Source organism: Chiloscyllium plagiosum, chromosome 21 (assembly GCF_004010195.1).
Source record: "Chiloscyllium plagiosum isolate BGI_BamShark_2017 chromosome 21, ASM401019v2, whole genome shotgun sequence".
Classification (NCBI taxonomy): Eukaryota; Metazoa; Chordata; class Chondrichthyes; order Orectolobiformes; family Hemiscylliidae; genus Chiloscyllium; species Chiloscyllium plagiosum.
Genome location: NC_057730.1, coordinates 25,538,305 through 25,562,527, shown reverse-complemented (window position 1 = coordinate 25,562,527; position 24,223 = coordinate 25,538,305). Strand labels below are relative to the sequence as shown.

The 24,223-nt window shown below is 41.6% G+C and overlaps 1 protein-coding gene across 1 annotated transcript; it reads right to left on the bottom strand.

Annotated features, from left to right (window-relative positions):
- Positions 1–2,755: 2,755 nt before the first annotated feature.
- On the bottom strand, positions 2,756–12,429 carry LOC122560391 (protein PERCC1). The gene is made up of 2 exons (XM_043711025.1): positions 12,343–12,429; positions 2,756–3,694 (listed from the first exon to the last, which is right to left on the bottom strand). Exon 2 carries the CDS (start codon positions 3,651–3,653, stop codon positions 2,805–2,807), a length of 849 nt encoding a protein of 282 aa, XP_043566960.1. The 5' UTR covers positions 3,654–3,694; positions 12,343–12,429; the 3' UTR covers positions 2,756–2,804.
- Between the last annotated feature and the right edge of the window lie 11,794 nt (positions 12,430–24,223).

The window sequence follows — 24,223 nt, the reverse complement described above, 5'->3', positions numbered from 1 at the left end:
ATCATCTACTCTGTCTACCTATGATTCCACTTTCAAGGAACTATGTACCTGCACCCTAAGGTCTCTTTTTGGCAACACTCCCCAGGACCTACCATCAAGTGTATAAGTCCTGCCCTGGTTTGCCTTATCAAAATGCAATACCTCATATTTATGTAAATTAAACTCCATCTGTCACTCCTTGACCCTTTTTTTAGATTAGATTACTTACAGTGTAGAAACAGGCCCTTCAGCCCTACAAGTCCACACCGACCTGCCACCCACCCAGACCCATTTCCCTACATTTACCACTGCCCCTAACACTATGGGCAATTTAGCATGGCCAATTCACCTAACCCACATATCTTTGGACTGTGGGAGGAAACCGGAGCACCTGGAGGAAACCCACGTAGACACGGGGAGAATGTGCAAACTCCACACAGTCAGTCGCCTGCGGCGGGAATTGAACCCGGGTCTCTGGCGCTGTGAAGCAGCGGTGCTCACCACTGTGCCGCCATCTGATCAAGGTCCCATTATAGTCTGAGATAACCTTCACTGTCCATTACACCACTAATTTTGGTGCAATCTGCAAACTCACTAACCGTACGTCCTATGTTCACATCCAAATCATTTAAATAAATGACAAAAAACAGTGGACCCAGCACCAATTGTGCAGCTGGTCACAGGCCTTCAGTCCAAAATGCAACTCACCACCACTACCTTCTGTCTTCTACCTTCAAGTAAATTTTGAATCCAAATGGCTAGCTCTTTCTGGATTCCATGTGATCTAACCTTGCTGACCAGTGTACCATGCAGAACCTTATTGAATGCCATACTGAAGTCTAAATAGACAACCTCCACTGCTCTGCCTTCATCAATTTTCTTTGTCACTTCTTCAAAAAACTCACTCAAGTTAGTGAGTCATGATTTCCAACACACAAAGCCAAATTGACTCTCCCTAATCGATTCTTGCCTTTCCAAACACATGTAAACCCTATCCCTCAGAATCCCCTTGAACAACTTACCCACTACTGACATCAGGGTCCCCGGACTATATTTCCCTAGCTTTTCCTTACCACTTTTCTTAAATAATAGCACCACATTAGCCAACTACTTGTCTTCCGTCTCCTCATCCGTGGCTTTCAATGATGCAAATATCTCGGCAAGGTGTCCAGTAATCACTTTCTAGTTTCCCACAAAGTTCTAAGGTACACCTGATCAGGAACCAGGGATGTATCTATCTTTATGCGTTTTTAAGACATCCAGCACCATCTCCTCTGTAATATGGACACTTTTCAAAATATCACTACTTATTTTTCCCAAGTACTCTGGCTTCCATTTCCTTCTTCACAGTAAATACTCAGATGAAATATTCACTTAGTATCTCACCCATCTCCTGCAGTTCCACATACAGGTGGCCTTGCTAATCTTTAAGGGGGCCTTATTCTCTCCCCAATTATTCTTTTGTCCTTAATCTCTTTGGATTCTTAAAGTGACATTCACCATTCATGTTCTTCAGTGTTGGGAAGAGGACGTCAGGGATACTTCAGGACAATACTTAATATTTATTCTGTAAATTTGGTGAGGACATCACCTATAAAGAGTTTGTAGTGTGTTCTTCTACCTTATTGGACATCTTATAAATGTCACCAGGAGAAAGGCAGTGCTTACTATGGGAATGGCAGGAGAACAATCTGTTGGAGGAGACAGGAAATGAGGAGGAGATGGTATCCGTCTTATTCCAAGGGTTCATAATACTCTTTGGATCTACTGTGCCAGGAATGTCATTGTTGCATCAGAAACTGTTTTGCTTTCTTCCTGACATCATACAGCCATATTGCATCTGTTGCTGTCTATCAACCAACACATTTCACACCTATAGCAAATGCTTCTCTATAAAAAATGCACTTAATCAGTACTTGGATAGTAGTATGCAGGTTTCTGTTTTAGCAGGCAATTTTAAATGAAGATAATCAGCAATTAGGATTGAATTGTATGTTGAATCCAGGCTTTCAAACATGTTGGAGTTACCAGAATTGCATATATTAGTTCTCAACCTTACACCAAAATAATCTAAAAATATCTTGGGATCGGTCTAATATTTTGATCTGATTGGAAATTTAAAATAATGTGCAGCAAATAAAAAAAAATTTCATGTGTCGGATACAAAATTCTGTAGATGCTGGAAATCTGAAATGATAACATTTCAGGTATAGAGCCCAGATCTGAGGACTTAACAAACTTGTGTTCTGTCAACAGATGCTGTGTAACCTTGTGTTTCCAATTTTTTCGATACTCCATTATTCCCTGCATATATGTGTAAGTCTCCAGCTAATAACTAGAACTCCACAATACTGAAAAAATAGCTAGCAGTTTAAAAGCATGAGATAATCACTAATAAATTAAATTCACTATATCTACACATGCCAACAAATTACCCAACGATACCCCAATTATGAATGGTGTTTTATTAAATGTAGTGCTCCATGTAATTACACATCAGCCATACAAATGTATAACATTACACTTAAAATTCTATATTTTTACTAGGGATTTCATTTATAAAATGTCAAGAGAAATGTCAAAGTCAATTTAGAAAAAATTTAAGGTAATTTCAATTTTTCAATAGTGCCAAAATATGTACTTTCAAAACATGCATTTGACAAATTATTAAAAACAAAATCTATAGTTATTTTCTACATGAGCAAAACCAAACATTATTTCAGTACTTTGGAAGATATGTGTATATTTAAGATATTAAAGGATTCCAGGTTAATTCTATAAATTTAAAAACAGACTTTTAAATTCATTTACAAACAACATTTACATTATACAACCTGATAAGATTCTGATTCCATTGACTGTCTATTTATTTCTGTTGAGATTTCTCTAGTAACTTGTTGGAGTTCTTGTCCATTTGATTCTGAAGTCCAATTCGCTAAAAGATCACTGAAGTCAGGTGTACAGGTGTGAAGGACACAGCAAGGCACAGCAGAAATGGGCTCTCTCCAAAAAGATAAAGGAAGCCTTCGATTGTGCATTGGGATTACATTGGCATATTTTCTATCTAGTCTTTGTCTCTTGCTATCTCTTCTGTTCAAGATTGTTTGTTTCATGTACTTGTGCAAACCATATTCAAAAAGTTCTGCCAAGGGTCCTAATTTTTTAATGCTTTCTTTGTCACAGATTAACTTCAATGCCTGTATGTCTATATCTCTGGGGGATGTTAAATGTACATGAGATTCATCCTCTTCTTGATCTCCATCTTGTGCAATTCTTATTAGATCTGCATAGTATAGTTCTCTTCCTGATTTACCAGAAGAAAACCTATCTTCATAAATATTGCAAGCATCGGGATCATCCTCCTTGTTTTTTCTGCCGAAGTACTTCTGAATATCATTGTTGATTAACTCGGTAAACCTTAGTAGTTGCAATGTGCTGTCTGTGTTGTTTGCTATAGGATTGAAGGACAGGCATGCAGGAGTCCAGTTTTCACTTTCAATGCATTTGGTGACAGATTCTGATTCTCTGTCTTCACTGTCATCTTCAAACTCTTCCTCTTCCTCAGATGTTTCCTGGAAATCCATGTCTTGATGAACAGTGATATTTAGCATGGGAAGCTGAAAAGTAGGAACTAGCTTAAAATCTGACATGTTCTTGATCACGCCTGCTGCCATGACTTTCTTGGCTTGCTTCAGATTCTTTCTTGTATCAGCCTCTGAACACAATTTTAAAAGATATTTATACATTGTATTACAAAATCATGACAAATACTTAGGAAAAAAGCAAATCCATCACATAATGAAATTAAAAGTATACAAGGAGAAACCACGATCAATAGCATTAATATTGTTTCAATTAATAAGTTACTTTTGAGCTCTGTTGTTAGAATTCAATGTTTAAAATATTACATTAATAAGTAATTAAAATAGTGAAATGTAAGAATTTAAACAAATCTATGTTACATTTCTAAATCAATCAATCAATTGAAAAGGTAATTGATCCTCCTCTCCTGCTTGACTTGATTTTACAAATGCCATACAATGGCATGAAGTCTTTTAAATACAGCTTCAAGAAAATTCACAATTTTAAAAAATGTTTCAGCCTTTCTCAATATTACTATTAACTCTTGAATTTGAAACAACATTTTGCTGAAAACTTTAGTTTTAATGATTTAAGAAATCTTGCATAAAAACAGTAAAAAGGTTGTTGCTGTTCCAAAGCTCTTACCTGAATTGCAAACTCAGACTGGAGAAGCACACCAAAGAACTAACCTGCTATGACAGTTCCACACCTGTGATTAATGCATTTATAGTTTTGCATGGACTGACTTTTGACAAATATTTGGTGGGAGTATTGTAATAGTAGACTTTGTAAACAGAGCTTTGGTTTGTTTTAGCACCCAGCAACCAGAGAGTGTTGAAGAAAGCAAATCAGAGAGGCGGAAGATAGGCTTTAGCTTAATGGTCTGCTTGCCAGGGAAATTTCAAGTGTTGTTCCTGTAAATTCAGCAATTAAATCTCCAAGTCACAGATGTAAAACTGGTCTGCAAAGGGTCTTTATCAACTCTTCTGATTCATGCTCAAATCAGTGTGAGTCAAATAGGCGTAAAATTGAATTTCATGGTATTTTGACTTGTTAAGTAGGCACATTTAAGAAACATAATTGTTATCATACAATTGTTTTTTAAAGAGGATGATCAAATGCTATGCAATATGGTTTAGGAATCATGCATTTATCTTAAAATCTGAAAATAAAATTATTCTTAAACTAAATTAATTAATGTTAAATGGTTTAAAATAATATATTATTTTGATAAATGTGCGCCAGCTTACTCGAAAATAACACCAATACATAATTTTAAAAATTATAGATTTATATTTTCTATTTGAAGTGCCATTGAATCATCAAATATATTAATTGTACATTAATTGAGAGAGGTAGCCCAAGACTGGCAAGACCTGAAGAATCTGACTGTGATTACACCTGCTCCTTGTAGGCCACCAGAAATCCCAAAAGAAGCAAACTATTTAAATTTAACTTGGCCTCTTTTTTTTTTAAGTTGCTCATCCAATTAAAGTTAAGAGATTAAAATTACATCACAGCAATTATGACATAGCAGTCATGCTGCATTTGAATAGAAATTAGAATCTTGCCATTTCTTCTCTATCTATGGCACTTTGGAAATATCATTTGAAAACAGAAATCAGTTTCTATGCACTCAGGTTCAGCTAGTTCTATTTCAGCACCACCTCTTATGATCCCTAAATGGCCTGATAGGTCATACTGCTTGCCTGATATCTAATATTTGATGAACAGCAATTTCCTTAAATTAATATTAGGAAGGCCAAAGCCATTAGTTTTGTTTCCAAAACTGATTCTATTCTCGAGCTGCTAACTCTGTTGCTCACTTTGTCTACTGCATGAGGCTGAATCAGACTGTTCACAACCTGATCTCCTATTTGACCCTGAGTTAAACCTCCTCAGCAATTTCCATCTCTATTACATTTCCTGATTCTGTCCAGCCTCAGCTCACCTTGTGCTGAAACCGTCAATTACCACATCTTTAATAATTTGCAGTTTGACTATTTTAGTGCTATTCTGGCCAACATTCTACTTCATACCTTCCATAAACTTGAGGTCACTCAAAATTCTACTTTCCATATCTTAAATCAGTGTCTCATCTATATCCATTGTCTTCACTGACTTACAATATCTCCCTGTCATGAAATTTCTCAATATTAAAATTCTAATCTCAGTTTTCAGATCCCTCCATGACTCCTATCATTGAGATTTATTCCAGTCCTACCACCCTCTGAGATTTCTGTGATCCTTCAACTCCATCTTCTTGTGCATTGTTGATTTTAAACAATCCACAATTGGTAGCAATCACTTCATACGCCTTGGGTCAAACTTCTGGAGCTCCCTGCTTTTAAACTGCTCCACCTCTCTACATAGAATACCTACAGTGTAGAAAGGGGCCACTGGCCCATTGGGCTCACTACCAACCCTACAACGAGCATCGTCGAGACCCAGCATCCTCTTCCTTACGGTATTTCACATGGCTACCCAATATAGCTTGCACATCCCTGGATACGACATGGAAATTTACCACAGCCAATCCATCTAAGGAGAATTGGAAGAAACCCACACAAACATGGGAAGAACATGCAAACTCCACTCAGACAGTTACCTAAGGCTGGAATCGATTTCAAATCCCTGGCTCTGAGAGATAGTGGTGCTAACCACTGGGCCACTGTATCCCATTTCCATCTTCTTTTTAAGACCTTTTAAAACATTACTCTTCGACTACTTACATTATTGCTTTTAGCCAAGTGTCAAATTTTGCTTGACATTACATCTGTTAAACATAATGGGATATTGTTATATTAAGAATTCTCATTCTCTCTCTCTCTCTCTCTGTCTCTCTCTCGACCTTTAGTTAATTATGAGTTATTGTTGAAAACCTATGCCTTGATTTTTCAAATTTTAAACCCTCCCAAGCATCATTCTCATGAAAAGAGAAAATTTAAAATTTTGCACAAAATGCTTATACTCTTAAATAACATATTTTCAAACATAAATTCTATCCAGGAATAGATTACAATGCACTAATTATGTTTTCATTTATCTTTACCATTTTACAAATATTATTTTCGTCCTTACAGAGTTCTTTGCAAAGTCGTCCTGTAAGAAAGCAAATACAGTCACACTCTGCATTGTAGGTGCCAATCTAGAGTTAATCTAGTCCAGAGTACATTGACATAAAGGAAAATGCAGGCAGAATGAAAATACACTTATCTTGAAGTAAAATATTGGAATGATGTGATGTAGTGGAAGGGACCGAAACAGTACCACAGATTAATAAACCAGTTCTCTCTCTTGCCACCACCATTTCTCCCCAAATTCCACATGACTGTGGTCAGGCCTTTTTCACTTGAAAGTAAATGTCATCACCACACTATTAATTTTGTAGATGAGCTGTTCCACATTTAAAAAAAATGAAATATCAGCACATTTCTATTTTACATGATTAGATTTCATTGTTTTCACTATTTTTGCAATGCCACATTAAACACTTGAATTTGATCGTGACCATGACCAGAGACGGTTATGTGGTTGTACCTCGTCTTCTATTCCTTTGTTTTGCCTTCAATGAAGTAACAATGGATTTTATATCTGTTTGACTTAAATAAAGATAAAACCAAAATAGTTCTTAGTCTTTGGTGCTGCACAGTATCTTATAAATTGGGCAGTAGGTTGGAACTATTTAACAATGAGTTGGAGTCAATCTGGAAATGATTTTAGCACTGAATTTGAGGAAAATCTTTGCTTTCAGAGCTATTTTGCAAAAAAATTCAGAAAAGATGAAAATATCATTTATAATATGGCAAAGACAAATTAAAAAGCAATTAGTGCATTGTAATCCTCGTTCCTTTATAGAATTAATGTTTGAAACTATGGTATTTATGAGTACAAGCAGTTTGGGAGAAATTTAAAAAAACATTTTTCATAAGAATAATGCTTGGGAGGGCTTAAAATTTGAAAAATCTAGTTTTGAGTTTTCAACAGTAATTCATATAATTAACAGGCTTCCCACTAAAGGCCAACAAGAGAGAAAGAATGTTGTTAACATAACTAATATCACATTCTGTTTGGCATAAGTAGTATCAAACAAAATGAAAGTTCTAATAATTTAAACATGATATACATTTCTTCACACCTATTTAGAGTCACTAAAGTAAAGTTAATTACTTACACTGACTATTCCTTTCGGGTTGCAAGAAAATCAGACAAATCCCTTTAGAGATATTATTCTTTCACAAAGTCTTTTCAAAGTCATGACCAAATGGTCGACACGTTTTTTTGGTTTTCTGACTTTTTTTTATATACTGACTGCTGGAATGAGTGTTTCATTTTGCAGCATAGTGACCAAAATGAAGAATACTTCAGGTAGTAATTTTTGAGGAAAGAGGAAATACTAAAGTAGGAAAAGGATGAGAAAATCCAACATGTAAAACACTAGCTATATGAAAAATGTATATGACTGGTTCAAAACAAGTTAACATCTATATTCCTGTATGAGTTCAAAAGCGGGAAATTACTTTTACTGCAGTATTAAACTGTGCAGTTAATCTAATTTCCTTTACAAGTTGATACTGTCTGGATTCCATTTGTATTTTGTAGGTGTTTGTATTTTTATAATACTTGTTATTACATGTTCTCTCATATGTACTAAGGTTCATTTCCTGTTTTGTATCAATTTAAAGAATTATTACATTTTATTGGAAAAAAAGTTACATTGAAATAAAATATATGCATCCAAATTCTTTTGATACTTCAACTCCATCCTCCATTAATTAGTGTGCATTTATGATTTGAAGTCTCACCCTGTTTTATTCAGGTATCTTGCTACAAATATTGCTGCAGTGATTGAATATTTGACCATCTGCTGACTATAAAGCCTCTAATGATCCAATAGCGTAGTATGTACTTGCTGGAGCATATGTCCTAGCAGATGCTGCCCTGGATGTGCTCTCCAATACCTGGTATTTATAACAAAATGAGAGATTTGAACAACATGTCTTATCTTTGTATTAGATTATGGTTTAAACCTTCTACCTTGCTTTTTATATTTCTTTGTCTAAAGAAAGTGTTGCCTTTCTGTCCTCACGTAGTCCCCATTTATCCCTCACTAGACCCATATACTAATTTTTGCCATTTTCACAGTCTGCTGTTATTTTATCATAAAATGTGTTGATTCTGCAAGTGTAAAATTTATCAGTGTTTCTTTCTTGATAATGCTGAATTTTTTTTATTATTTACTTAATTCTTTTCTCTGCCTTACCGAGTCAAGGGTAATTTGTAACTAAAATGTTGGTGAACTACTCAGGTATCCTTACAATGCAACTGAATTGGCTACATGGAGGCCATAATTGATGATGGAAATGATTCTTCATTCTAATGTTGTGTCCACTTTCATCTCTATGTGACTGACAGCAGAAGTTGAGCAGAATTGAACTCTGCTGTACTGTTGACCCTAATAACATAGCTTATTTACAAATTAAATTACTTTTGAAATTTTGACAAAAATCCTGCTTTCATCTGTTCTCTCTTTGTGATCTTTCTCACTTACACTACCTTATCAAGACTGAAATTAATACCATTAACATCCAAAAAGATTTTTTTTTCTGATTCTGTCCTGAAATCAACACATTGTTTAAGTAATTACATCCAATTATTCTCTAAAGATGAAAATCAATAGCTACAAAACAGTCAGAACTCTTTAGCAACAATAAATGACCTGATCTATTAAATACGCAACCTCGATCTAAGTGTCTTACCTTGGCTATAGATTTTTCATCCTAGATTAAAAAGACCAATGCAAAAGTTTATTCCCATCATATACGGGATGAATGCGGGTAAGTGGAGTTGAAATGCCCATCAGCCATGATTGAATGGCGGAGTGGACTCGATGGGCCGAATGGCCTTACTTCCGCTCCTATGTCTTATGGTCTTATATAAATATGCAACACCTGCTAGATGTATCAAGGCTTGTATTGAGATTAGGTTTCTTATTACAATGGTATTCAAAATTTATATTGTGCCAATTTAAGGTGAAAATCCATGAAGGTAAAATTCAAAAGTGTGGCATATTGAGAGATTTTAATGAAGATGGGAACATTTTGCTTTTGGCAACATGTTAAGATTAGATTACTTACAGTGTGGAAACAGGCCCTTCAGCCCAACCAGTCCACACCGACCCTCAGAAGAGTAACCCACCCAGACCCATTTCCCTCTGACTAACACACCTTACATTACAGGCAATTTAGCATGGCCAATTCACCTGATCTGCACATCTTTTGACTGTGGGAGAAAACCAGGGCACCCAGAGGAAACCCACACAGATACGGGGAGAATGTGCAAACTCCACACAGACAGTCACCCAAGGCTAGAATTGAACCTGGGACCCTCGTGTTGTGAGGCAGCAGTGCTAACTACTGAGCCACTGTGCCACCCTAACAATGACATTGAGCAATAGCAGAGGATGGTTTCGATCCATCGACCACTGGGTTATGGGCCCAGCACACTCCCGCTGCGCTACTCTGGCCGCTTAAAAAAAAGTTTAAAATGATTATTTGAATGTCATCAGATACTTGTATAACTGGAAATATAAACCAGTGGTTTGATTATTCATATTTTATTCACTTTTATTACAATTTGATTTTCTTCAAGTCATAGAGTTTGCTGTCCTGCTAAGATTTGCTTTACCAAAATGCAGCACCTCGCAGTTATCTGAATTAAACGCCATCTGGCACTTCTCTGCCCATTGGTCCATCTGATCACAATCCTGTTGTAATCTGAGGTAACCTTCTTTGCTGTCCACTACACCTCCAATTTTGGTGTCATCTGCAAACTTACTAACTATACCTCTTATGCTCACATCCAAATCATTTATATTAATGATGAAAAGTAGTGGACCCAACACCGATCCTTGTGGCACTCCATTGGTTACAGGCCTCCAGTCAGAATGGCAACCCTCCACCACACCCCTCTGTCTTCTACCTTTGAGCCAGTTCGTATCCAAATGGCTAGTTCTCCCTGTATTCCTTGAGATCTAACCCTGCTAACCAGTCTCCCATGGGGAATCTTGTTAAATGCCTTACTGAAGTCCATATAGATCACATCTCTTCTGGAATCAAACTGTTCATCACTAAGCATCTTGCTGACTAGAGTAAGACATTTAGGAGAAAGCGAGGATTGCAGATGCTGGAGATCAGTGTCGAAGCGTGTGATGCTGGAAAAGCACAGCAAGTCAGGCAGCACCCGAGGAATACGAGAATTGATGTTTCAAGCATAAGCCCTTCATCAGGAATGAGGCTTGTGGCTCACGGGAGCTGAAATAAATGGGGGGGGGGGGGCGGAGCTGGGGGGTAGGTCACTGAGAATGCGATAGGTCGATGACGGTGATAGGTCAGAGAGGAGGGTGGAGCAGATAGGTGGGAAGGAAGATGGACAGATAGGATGGTCCCGAGTTGGAAGGTTGGACCAAAGGGTCTGTTTCTGTGCTGTATAACTCTGTAACTGTATGAATGTCTGAAGCTGGTGCACACTTGAGAAGAGCAGACTACAGTGTTTCTCACCGATTTCTCCTGCATTGCCAATCACTCCATCTGCTCATAACCAGTCTAAATCGTCATCCAGCAGCAGGATTTCCTTGTCTCCTGAGGTGGTAGGTGTGCAGAAATATGGCATCCTATTACTGAATGGCCTCTATCTGCAATGTAGAAATTCTATGACAATTCTAAACCTGCCTTGATGCTTTCCTTCCTGCTGTGGGTTGCTTGTTCTGCATTGAGAGAAAGAGAGGATTCAGTGTGACAGTGTGCAAGAACATTTGTTGAGCATTAATAATCTTGCCAGGTGGTGATCTCTTCCCCAGAAAGTGAGTAGAAAACACAGTGCCCAGAAAGCAGACAGCATGAGGTTGGTGTGAGCCCTTTAGTGCATAGTGATGGTGAGTGTGGCAGGCCAATGTGACAGTGCTGATGGCACTGATCTCCTGTGTAATTTCATCCGATGCCATCGTGATCTGTTGGGCGAACTATTTTCACCCATCACTGAAGAGGAAGACTTCTTTTTTGGCTGAGATTGTGTGCAGCAGAGTGTATAGTGAAACATCACTAAAGTGCAGAATCATCTTTTGCTGAGTTGGAGACATCTCCAGTGGGGGGGTTGAGAGTGATGACCACAGGCTATTTGTTTGCTACGAGTGACTGCATTCATGGCTGGCCTTTGAATGGCGTGAGAACTTCTGACCCCAAAAGACTGAAAGTTTCTGCTTGCAGTCAGGTGTGATCGCACCAGAACATCTGCTACGGCAGAAGTGATGGCCACTAAGATAACTGACACCACACTTTAACTCTAAAATGGAAAATCTTGGCACCAGACTAAATTTTCCTAGATCCTGAATGGGCTAGACTGAGAGACTGAGCCTGCAACTCACTGTGAAGTTTACGTGGGTTGCTTCTTCCTCATCCAAATTGCAAATGTGCAATGGGAATGATAAATGGATTCCATCACATCTGGAGCAGGTGGAGTTTTTTTTCCTCTCTGAAGGATTATGCTGTACTTTTGAGGAGATGTGAAGTCCTTCAAGGGGAATAGCATTAAACAGGCATTCACAGATTACGACTAAATACATTTGCTGTCACATAATTCTAACGAGGATCTCGTACATTAACTTTCTGTGTTGACTAAAAGTCCTGACCTTAAGCAATCTTGATCATATCATTCAACATGACACATTAATCCTAGTAATGGTTGATAAACACAAGTAATGTAAGATGAGCTGTAAAGATTCACCTTAGTTGCAAAAGTCAAAAACACCTTTCAGGTTTCTATAGCCTCCACAAGGTAGAAGAACTGCTTACTTCCCACCTATGAGGAGACAGTGAGATCTGCAAATGCTGGAGATCAGAGTTAAGAGTGTGTTGCTGGAAAGACACAGCAGGTCAGGCAGCATCCAAGAAGCAGGAAAATCGATGTTTCGGGCCAGAGCCCTTCATCAAGAATGAGGTGGAGATATAAATGGGAAGGAGGTGGGGCTGGGGAGTAGGTACTGAGAGTGCAATAGGTGGATGGAGGTGGGGGTAAAGGTGATAGGTTGGAGAGGAGGGTGGAGCTAATAGGTGGGAAGGAAGATTGACAGGTGGGATAGGTCATGAGGGCGATGCAGAGCTGGAAGGTTAGAACTGGGGTAAGGTGGTGGGAGGAGAAATGATGAAACTGGTGAAGTCCACATTGATGCCCTGGGGTTGAAGGGTAACAAGGCGGAAGATAAGGCATCCTTCCTCCAGGTGTCGGGTGGTGAGGGAGTGGGGATGGAAGAGACCTAGGACCTGCATGTCCTCGACAGAGTGGGAGGGGGAGTTGAAATGTCTGGTCATGGGGTGGTGGGGTTGATTGGTGCGAGTATCCCGGCGATGTTCTCAAAAGCACTCTGCAAGAAGGCGTCCAGTCTCCCCAATGTAGAGGAGACTGCATCGGGTGCAACGGATACAATAAATGACGTGCGGAAGTGCAGATGAAACTTTGATGGATGTGAAGGCTCCTTTGGGACCTTGGATGGAGGGGCCCCAGCTATGCCTGTCTCTTCATCAGCTATGTAAAACAGTCCATCTTCTGGTGTTACACCGGCAGCACTCCCCATCTCTTCCTCCGCTACATTGATGACTGCAGTAGCGCCCCCACGAGGAGGTCAAACAGTTCACCAACACATTCCACCCCAACCTTAAATTCACCTGGATCATCTCTGACAACTCCCTCCCCTTCCTAGGCCTCTCCATCTCCATCCATGAGGACTGACTCAACACTGACATTTTTTTGCAAACCCACTGACTCCCACAGCTACCTGGATTACACCTCCTCTTACCCTACCTCCTGCAAAAATGCTATCCCGTATACCCAATGCCTTTGCTTCTGCCGCATCTGCTCCCAGGAGGACCAGTTCCACCACAGAATACACCAGATGGCCTCCTTTAAAGACTGAAATTTTCCCTCCCACATGGTTGAAGATGCCCTCCAATGCATCTCATCCATGTCCCACACCTCTACCCTTGAACCCCAACCCTTCAACTGCAACAAGGAAAGAATCACCCCAGTCCTCACCTTCCAACCCACCATCCTTCGCATAAATCGCATCATCCGCTGACATTTCCGCCACCTACAAACGGACCCAACCGCCAGGGATGAAACATCGATTTCGCTGCTCGTTGGATGCTGCCTGAACTGCTGTGCTCTTCCAGCACCACTGATCCAGAATATACAGAGGAACCTCAATTATCCGAATACCAATTATCCGAATATCGGATTATCCAAAGGAGATCTGGAGGTCCCGATAGAAATATCACATCAAAGAGCTGTTTCAACCTTGATCCTGTCTTTTGTTTACAATTATTAAAAACAATCTTGGCTCACTGAAACGCTGCCGTTAACAATCCTGGACATTGATGGGAGCCCAGGCACCGTCTCCAAATGACAGACCTCCCGCCTACTCTCCCCCACCCCCAACACTTTCCCTGGTGTTCTACATAGGAGTGAACCCGAAACTCCCCTTCTCCAGATATTCTCTCTAACATTATCCTGTACAGGGCAAAGTGGGAACTTGTCAAAAGGTTGCAGTAAAAGTTTGTGTCTGTGCGTGTGTGTGCACAGTTGCACTATTTGGAGACTTACCCACAAAGGCAGCAGCAGTCTTACTGTTGGTGTACAGTCTGGCTGCTGGACGGGGGCTGGCAGGGGCAGGGGTGCATGGGGGGGATGGAGAGACATGGAGGGGCAGGACAGCTGGGGGCGATAGCGCGGATGGGGGTCGGACGGTGGGTGGGGGCACAGGGGGTGGGGCTGGCCGGGGTTGGGGGTGGTGTTGGATAGGATTGTGGGTGGGCAGGGGGCTGCAGTCTCCTGAATGGTGAGCAGACCTAACAGAAAACTTTGAGTCCCAGAGGAAAGGCATTGAATCGATTAACCAAATAATCAATTATCCAAATGAAATAGTGTCCACCCATCTCGTTTGGATAATGGAGGTTCCTCTGTATTTCCCTCCCCACCCCTATCCACATTCCGCAAAGACCGTTCCCTCCGCAACAACCTGGTCAGGTCCATGCCCCCTAACAAGCCACCCTCCCCACCAGGCACCTTCCCCCACCACCGCAGGAATTGCAAAACCTGAGCTCACACCTCCCCCCTCACCTCCATCCAAGGCCCCAAAGGAGCCTTCCACATCCATCAAAGTTTCACCTGCACTTCCATATGTCATTTATTGAATCCACTGTTCCCAATGCAGTCTCCTCTACACTGGGGAGATTGGACACCTTCTTGCAGAGCGCTTTAGAGAACATCTCTGGGATAATCGCATCAATTAACCCCACCACCCCATGGCCGAACATTTCGACTCCCCTTCCCACTCTACCAAGGACATGCAGGTCCTAGGCCTCCTCCATCCCCACTCCCTCATCACTTGACCCTGGAGGAAGAACGCCTTAGCTTCCACCTCGGGACCCTTCAACCCCAGGGCATCAATGTGGACTTCACCAGTTTCCTCATTTCCCCTCCCTCCACCTTACCCCAGTACCAACCTTCCAGCTCAGCACAGCCTTCATGACCTGTCCCACCTGTCAATCTTCCTACCCACCTATCCGCTCCACCCTCCTTTCCGACCTGTCACCATTACCCCTACCTCCACTCACCTATTGCACTCTTAGCTACCTTCTCCCCATCTCCAACCCCTCCTATTTATCTCTCCATCCCTAATGCTCCCAATCTCATTCCTGATGAAGGGCTCTGGCCCAAAATGTCAATTTTCCTGCTCCTTGGATGCTGCCTGACCTGCTGTGGAAAAGCACACTTTTCCAGCAACACACACTCAACTACTTACCACTTACAGAATGTCCACACCATTATTCTATACGCAATGGGCCTTTCTGGGGTAATGGGAAGATGAGGGGTAAGGGAAAGAAACTCCCATTCTTGCTACCACATGTACGATGTTTCTATTGTATATGTCAGTACCACCTTGTGAGGAAGAGATACCTGAAGTAACATTAAAAGACCCTCATCCCTATATTGATTTTCTAAGCATCAACGATTGGGCTGGGCGGCATGGTGGCTCAGTGGTTAGCACTGCTGCCTCACAGAACCAGGGTCCTGGGTTCAATTTCTGCCTGTCTGTGTGGAGTTTGCACATTCTCCCCGTGTCTGCGTGGGTTTCCTCCGGATGCTCCGGTTTCCTCCCACAATCCAAAGATGTGCAGGTCAGGTGAATTGGCCATACAAAATTGCCCACAGTGTTAGGTGCGCTAGTCAGGGGTAAATATTAGGTAGGGGAATGGGTTTGGGTGGGTTTCTCTTCGAAGGGGTGATGTGGGCTTGTTGGGCCGAAGGGCCTGTTTCCACACTGTAGTGAATCTAATCTCAATGGAGCATAGGTCTATGCATGTATCTGGCAGACACTGAGGGTGCTGAACAGGTTCCATTGCAGTTGTCAACTTGTCTAGGGATACAGCCAGGCAATACAGTAGTTAGCATTAGTGGACTCTTCCAAACTTTGAGTCAGCTTCCCTGAGTATCTCTGATAAATCTGACTGCTATTCCTATGTCAGCTTGAGCATTTGAATGAAGTTATAAATGCCTGTAAGTAGCAAGACAAAAGAATGAGTCACAAAATAGGTAGAAATTTGGGAATGTTAAGAGGACATTCATTCTGCTGGTAATGGAAGAGTACTACAACACTTGACAATTTGCTTGCCTGGATATCATTGACTTAGCATGACCATGAGTGGTCTCTATTCTCTCCCACCATGGCAAGCTTAGGGGTGAGGAAACAAATGTTAGCACCCTACCAACCATCTTGGTTCTCTCTATCCCTTGGTAGGCTGTTTTCTCCTGAAATGAGACAAAGGTCAGGATTGATAAAAGTGACTGATACAGTTTTGGTGCAGGTGGGGGAATGTGAGCAAGAAACTGTGAAAGTGGTAGACCATGAGCATTGAATGAAGGTGGGTACAGTAGCAGTGTTTGAATGATTCTGAGGTAGCAGCGAGAAGATTGTGGCATTTACCCTTGCCAAAGGGAGAAGCTCAGTGACCTGCTTCATACGCTGCTGGGCATTATTCTGTCCCATGGACACTGCACTGATTTAGGTGACAACTTTAAACCAGGCTAGCAGAGTCAGGTGCCATAGTCTCATCTGGCAGTATTGATGAAAGAGAGTATATCTCCTCTTCATCATCCCATCCACCAAGTCCTCCAGGTCCCTGTCAGCAAATTGAAGTGCCAATGTGCCGCTATTGGCCACTTCCAGGGCAATACATCCCACAATGCAACTGTGAAAGGCAGTTCCTAGCTTGCAGTATTTGACCTGGCGCAGCATTGGGTTTCAATATGGTCCTGGCAGCAGAAATCCCAGAAGGATGAAAAAGTATCTACCCAGCACTGTGGAGAGGTCTTGTGGCACAATGGTAATTGTTTGTCCCAGCCTCTGGTGTGGCTGATTCACCTACACTAGAGGTGGGTGTTAATATGACTGAAGAGGTCAATTAAAAATAATTTTACACAGCACAGTGTTTAGTCAGATCACCTAGTGCAAGAATTTGATGTATATCATTTTGACTTTTTATTTATACCACATGCATTGATGCAAAAACTGCTTAAAGACTGGTCAATTATAAGTCTGTAAGAAACATATCGATTTTAATTTTGTCAAAATGATGATCTGGCCTGGTCAAGACGGGGTTAGGTACAGGTACTTCTTTTCTCTTTCAAACTTTGTTGAAATGATCATGTTCTGGAACACTTCACAACCAATTGCCAACTTTTGTCGTGTAGTCACTATTGTTTTGCAAACATTGTAGCTAATTTGAAAAGCTGTAAGAACTGTGGATGCTGGAAAGAAGAAAAACACCCAGAAAACTCAGCAGGTCTGGCAGCATCTTTGGAGAGAAATCAGAGTTAACATTTTAAGCCCAGCGATCCTTCTTCAGAACAGGCTAATTTGTTGCACAATGAGAAAACACAAAAAAAAGTGAGATAAATAACTAGGTGATCTGTTTTTGCCATTTTCTTTGGAACCCAGCAATCCTGTTCTCTAGGCAACGGAACGATGACATGTGATTTCTAACATTCAGTTGAACTGGCTAGGCTTTATTTTAACATATCATTATCTACTGCCTCTTTCCTACTGGTATGACTGTCCTCTGTGTCATTTCCTCATTTTCATTCTCGTCTGAAAGACAGTATCTCTGGCAAAAGTATTCCCTCAGAATCATTGAATCATTACAATCTTCTGAATGCAAGACTGGTATTGACAGTTAATTCAATAATCCCTTCAAACTTTAAGAGTTGATTTTATAATTAGTTCTAAAACTAACTTTCAAAATTAGTACTAAAATCAATAGAAATCTTGACAAATTTTATATGACGCTAGTTGTCACATTCTGACATCCCTCACTATGACTTTTCATAGAATCTCTAGTGTGGAAGCAGACCATTTGACCCATCTAGGCCACACTGACCCTCTGAACAGCATCCCACTGAGATCCGCTCCTCTACCCTGCACATCCATGGACACCATGGGGCAATTTAGCATGGCCAATTAACATACCTTCGACACTTTGGACTGTGAGAGGAAACCAGAGGAAACTCGTGCAGACATGGGGACAACATGCAAACTCCACTCAGTCGCCCAAGGCTGGAAACAAACCCGGGTCCCTGGCACTGTGAGGTAGCAGTGAGCCATCGTGCCTTGAAAAATACTTCATTGGATGTCAAACATTGTGTGCTGAGGTCATGAAAGATGTTGCAAGTTTTTCATTTTATTTGGCACAGGAAATATTTTATTTTCTATCACAACCACCATGCAGCATTAAAACAGAATATATCTAGTCATCTGTAACATGCATAGCCATTGGGGATATTTCTCCTCTTGCTGCAGATATAGACTTGTTTGCACTAGGTATGACATTGAACAATGTGATTAAAAATGTTCCATGGAAGAATAGGAGCTGAGACAGTTTTGCAGGTCAATGTATTTGCCAAGAAAACTTGGAAGAGTTCATACTTACTTCTAAATATTTTAATCCTTGCACCCCAAATTGTTGCAAGCAGAAATTGTACATTTATTAATTCTGAAATTGTGTTGCTGATAAATTCCAATGTTTTCTAAGTACAATCCTTCAAAGAAACATTATTCTTAAATGTATGGAGTTGCTTCCAGAAAACTTCATCCCATTATTTGAGCTAAACTGAGGAGAAGACAAAATGTTGAGAATTTGAGTGGTCTCAAAATCAAATATCCTTTGCCATCTAGTGGAAGAAGAAATTAGCGATGTGGGATGTTCTTTTTTAAAGTATACCCTATAGAAAAATAAGTAAACTAATATCAGGGAAGAAGTCTGAAGCCATTTAGAATAGAGGAGGACCTGTAAGAATAATGATGAAAATACTGGAAGTGAAGATCTGTGGGCAGCTAGGGAAGTGATTGCTGGGCTCCTTGATGAAATATTTATATCATCGATGATTGCAGGTGAGGTGCTAGAAGACTGGAGGTTGGCTAACACGGTGCTGTGCAATTATTTAAGAAAGATGATAGAAAAATCAGGGAATTATAGACCAGTGACAAGGAGAAAGTGAGGACAGCAGATTATACGGATCACCGCCCTTTTGAGCTGTCCTACGTGTCCATCTTCCTTCCCACCTATCCGCTCCATTGACCCCCACACGACCTATCACAATCAACCCCCATCTGTATCTACCTATCGCCTTCCCAGCTACCTTCCCTCACCCGCACACTCACCCATCTATTTATCTCTCAGTACCTTCCACCCCAATTCCCGATGAAGGGCTTATGCCTGAAACGTCAACTCTTCTGCTCTTTGGATGCTGTCTGACCTGTTGTGATTTTCCAGCATTACACTTTTCAATTATAAACAGGTGAGCCGACATCAGTGTTGGGCATATCGTTGGAGAGAATCCTAAAGGACAGGATTTACATGTATTTAGAAAGACAAGGGCTGATTAGGGATAGTCAACATGGCATTGTGCGTGGCAAGTCATGTGTCACTAATTTGATTGAGTATTTTGAAGAAGTATCAAAGAGGATTGACAAGGGCAGAGCAGTGGAAGAGATCTATATGGCCTTCAGTAAGGCGTTCGACAAGGTTCCTCATGGTAGACTGGTTAGCAAGCTTAGCTCACATGGAATACAGGGAGAACCGGCCATTTGGACACAGAACTGGCTCGAAGGTAGAGGACAGAGGGTGGTGGTGGTGGAGGGTTGCTTTTCAGACTGGTGGCCTGTGACCAGCAGTGTGCCACAAGCATCAGTGCTGGGTCCACTGCTTTTTGTAATTTAGAGAGCAGTTGAGAGCCAAGGACATTGCTGTGGGCCTGGAGTCTCATGTAGACCAGACCAGACAAGGATGGCAAATTTCCTTCCCTAAAGGACATGAATGAATCTGATGAACTTTTGCAACAATTGACAATGGTTTCATGGTTATCATTACACTTCTAATTTCTGAGTTTAATTGAACTTGAATTTTACCATTTGTCATGGTGGGATTGGAACTACATCCCCCGAACATTAGTCTGCGGTGCTGGATTACTAGTCTTGAGACATTATCACCTCGTAGCACTCATTGTAGCCCTGTAACATAGTTCAGACTTGCACGCACTTTGAAAGTAAAATTCTGATGAAAATCCTCCAGTGGAGCTGAACCCTATGTGAACCTTGAAAGGGTTCAGAAAAGGGTTACCAGGGTTGGAGTTTTTGAGCTAACACATGTGGTAGGAAATACGTGAAGTTTTTAATTAAGGATAAAATGGCCACATATCTGAATAAATAGAAAATAATTAGATGTTGTTAGCATTAATTTTCAAGTGCACGACCTTCAATGTGTTTTTAATGAGATGCATGCATTGCTGGCTAGGCCAGCATTTGTTGCTATTCCCTCATTGGCTGGAGAAGAAGGTGGTAAAATGTCTTCTTGAAATGCTGATGAACTGAGAACCCATTCCTCATGGTGGAGATACACTCACAATTAGGGAAGAATTTCCAGGAATTCAGTCAAACACCATGATATTATCTGTCCAAGTCAGGTTGGTGTGGGCTTGGAGGAGAACTTGCCAGTGGTGAAGTTCTGATGCATCTGCTGCCCATGTCCTTCTAGATAGTAGAGGTTGTGGGTTTTGTAGGTACTGTTGAAACAGCCTTCGTGAGGTACTGCTGTGCATTTTGTCGATGATACACAGCTGCTATTATGCATCAATGGTGAATGGCAAACATCAGGATTGTTTGACAACAGATATGTTAAAGTCAGTTGTAGTCAGAAAGTAACAAAATAAGGAAAACACTGGAGACTCAACTCTTTTCTGTAAAGGAAACTCTGCTGCACCAGTCAAGTCTAAAATAGACAGACAGGAGGCTGGAGCTGAAAATGTATTGCTGGAAAAGCGCAGCAGGTCAGGCAGCATCCAAGGAACAGGAGAATCGACGTTTCGGGCATAAGCCCTTCTTCAGGATTCCTGAAGAAGGGCTTATGCCCGAAACGTTGATTCTCCTGTTCCTTGGATGCTGCCTGACCTGCTCCGCTTTTTCAGCAACACATTTTCAGCTCTGATCTCCAGCATCTGCAGTCCTCACTTTCTCCTCCAGACAGGAGGCTGGAAGTGGGGAGGTAAGGTGGTGGTGGGTATAGGTGAAGACAAGTAGAAGGTATGACCTGGTTGGTCAATGGGAGGAATGGTGGGTGGGAGGAGTGGAAGGGAGGGAGAAGAGCTGGAAAGGGAGGTTATTTAAAATTGGAGAACTCTGGGCTGTAAGCTGCCCAGGCGGAAGATGGGTGTTGTTCCTCCAATTGCACTGTGGTTCTTTTTGGCAACGGAGGAGGCCAGGGATGGTGATGTTGGCGGGGGGGGGGGGGTGGGAATTGAAATGGGCGGTGACTGAGAGGTCCAGTCGGCCCCTACGGACCCAGCTGCAATGCTCGGTGAACCTGGATGGAGGTGAGGGGGGTGGTGTACTGACAGACTTTGCATCCTTTCCGATTGCAGAGGAAGGTATCTGGGGGCTCAGTTTATGGGGGAGGAGGCGGGGTCAGTCGGTGGGAAGAGTACACCAAGGACTGTCAAAGGGAACAATCCTTGTGGAAGGCAAGAGGGCTGGGGAGGGGAAGATGTTCTTGGTGGTGGGGTCTACCTGGAGTTGGCAGAAGTATTCGCCATATTTGTTGCACCACCTCCATTCCACGTCCCACCGCTCTAAACACCCCTACTCCCAATTCAATAAAGCCAGAGGCCCCCATGTCCTCACTTACCATCCCATTAGTCTCCATAACCAACGCATCATCCTTAAACACCTCCGCCAACTCCAACTAGACCCCACCACCAAGAACATCTTCCCCTCCCAACCGATTTTTGCCTTCCACAAGGACCATTCCCTTCGACAGTCCTTGGTTTGCACCATTCTCCCTACTGACTCCTCCGAAGCCCCAGGTACCTTCCCTTGCAATTGGAAAAGATGCAAAGTCTGCCAGTACACCAACCCCCTCACCTCCATCCAGGTTCACTCCATCCAACCACTTCCTTTCTGACATGACCATCCTTGGCCTCCTCCATTGCCAAAATGAATCACAGCGCAAATTGGAGGAACAGCACCTCATCTTCTGCCTGGGCAGCCTACAGCCCAGAGAACTCAACACTGAGTTCTCCAATTTCAAATAACCTCCCTCCCATCCCCGACTCCCTTTCCAGCTCCTCGCCATCCCTTCCAATGCACCCTGCCACCAACCAAATTCATTCCTCCCATTGACCAACCAGGTCATACCGTCTACCTGTGTTCACTTTATCCCCACTTCACCACCCTGCCCCCTTCCACCCCCTTTATCTGCAGATCCCCCTAAGCCCAGTCCTTAAGAAGGGTTACACCACAAACGTCGACTTCTCTACCTTCTCATGCTGTCTGGCTTGCTGTGTTCTTCCAGCCTCCTGCCTGTCTATTTTGGATTCCAGCATGTGCAGGTTTTTCGTCTCGCACCAGTCAAGTCTAGCAGTGTTCAGGCTCTGACCAAGAGGATGTCTTGACTCAGTAGGAACATATTTGATACCATGTTTGGAATGATGTGGAAGTGCTGGCGTTGGACTGGGGTAGACAAAGTTAAAAATCACACAACATCCAGGTTATAGACAACAGATTTATTTGGAAGCACTGGCTTTCAGAACGCTGCTCCTTCATCACATAGCTTGAGGAGCAGAACTCCGAAAGCCAGTGATTCCAAATAAACCTGTTGGACGATAACCTGGTGTTGTGATTTTTATCTTTTGGAATAACAGAGTCACATGCTGTCTCCGCCTTCAGTCACTTTGCTAATATCATTCAATCAGTCAACGCCAATGCTGAGATGTTGTACTGTACAATCAGTGTATCTAAACCTAGAGCTGGTCAAGGCCATCCTCCAAGATCAATATATCTTGTCCTTAACAAAAGCTCAACAGATTTGGACAAGGGGGCTTTTGCCCGAAACGTCAATTTTCCAGCTCCTCGGATGCTGCTGTGCTTTTCTAGCACTACTCTAATCTAGACTCTGGTTTCCAGCATCTGCAGTCCTTAATTTTACCTAGATTTGCACAAGCTCCAGTCACTGAAGAAGCAGCTCATTGGAACAGTTGGATAGAAAACCACAAGATTTGCACGAAGGACTTCAACAAGGTGTTTTTGGTCAATTTTGAGGCAACGCTGACATTTTTGATAAATTTGTTTTTTTAAAATTTTGTTTTAGATCTGGCATTTTTCTCATCTTACCTGCACCCTCATCTTACCAACTCATTTTACCTGCACCATCAGCAGTTTTGTCATTAAATCACACTTAGCTTCAACTCTTTTTATTTTTTCACCTCACATCTGCACTTTAATAGTCTTTTATAGCTTCAGCTTCTTTATGCTCTGTTGACTAAGAATACTGACTATTTCTTTCTCCATTGTTGCTTGCTGAGTGTTTTCAGCAGTTTCTGTTTGCTTCGGTTTTCTTGTGTCCTTAGTATTGTAGTTTGTTACAGGGCTTCTGCTGGGACAAAGCTTGACAGTAATAACCTAAAAGCTGTCAACCTTATCTGAAAATGCTCCACAGTGTAACTGTTACGTGTAAAGGTTTTAAAGGTAAATTTGAGTTGAAATTAGAAGGATAGAATTTGCACAAGGCAGTCATTAACTAATAGAACGGCACAAGCCAAGTGCTGGAAAATGAGATTAGAATTGATGGATACTTGATGATTCGTCTGAATAAGATAGACCAAAGAGACTTTTTTCGTCCTGTAAAAACTGTTTTGCTTGGAGCAGAGAAGCATTTTCACTTTTCCTTGCTACCCTTTAATCTTTCATATCTTTATGGATTTAAACTATTTTCATTAATCCATTGAGAAGTACAAATTATAGAGGAGAAAGTGAGGACTGCAGATGCTGGAGATCAGAGCTGAAAATGCGTTGCTGGAAAAGCGCAGCAGGTCAGGCAGCATCCAAGGAGCAGGAGAATCGATGTTTTGGGCATGAGCCCTTCTTCAGGAATGAGGAAAGTGTGTCCAGCAGGCTAAGATAAAAGGTAGGGATGAGGGACTTAGGGGAGGGGCATTGGAAATGCGATAGATGGAAGGAGGTTAAGGTGAGGGTGATAGGCCGGAGTGGGGGTGGGGGCGGAGT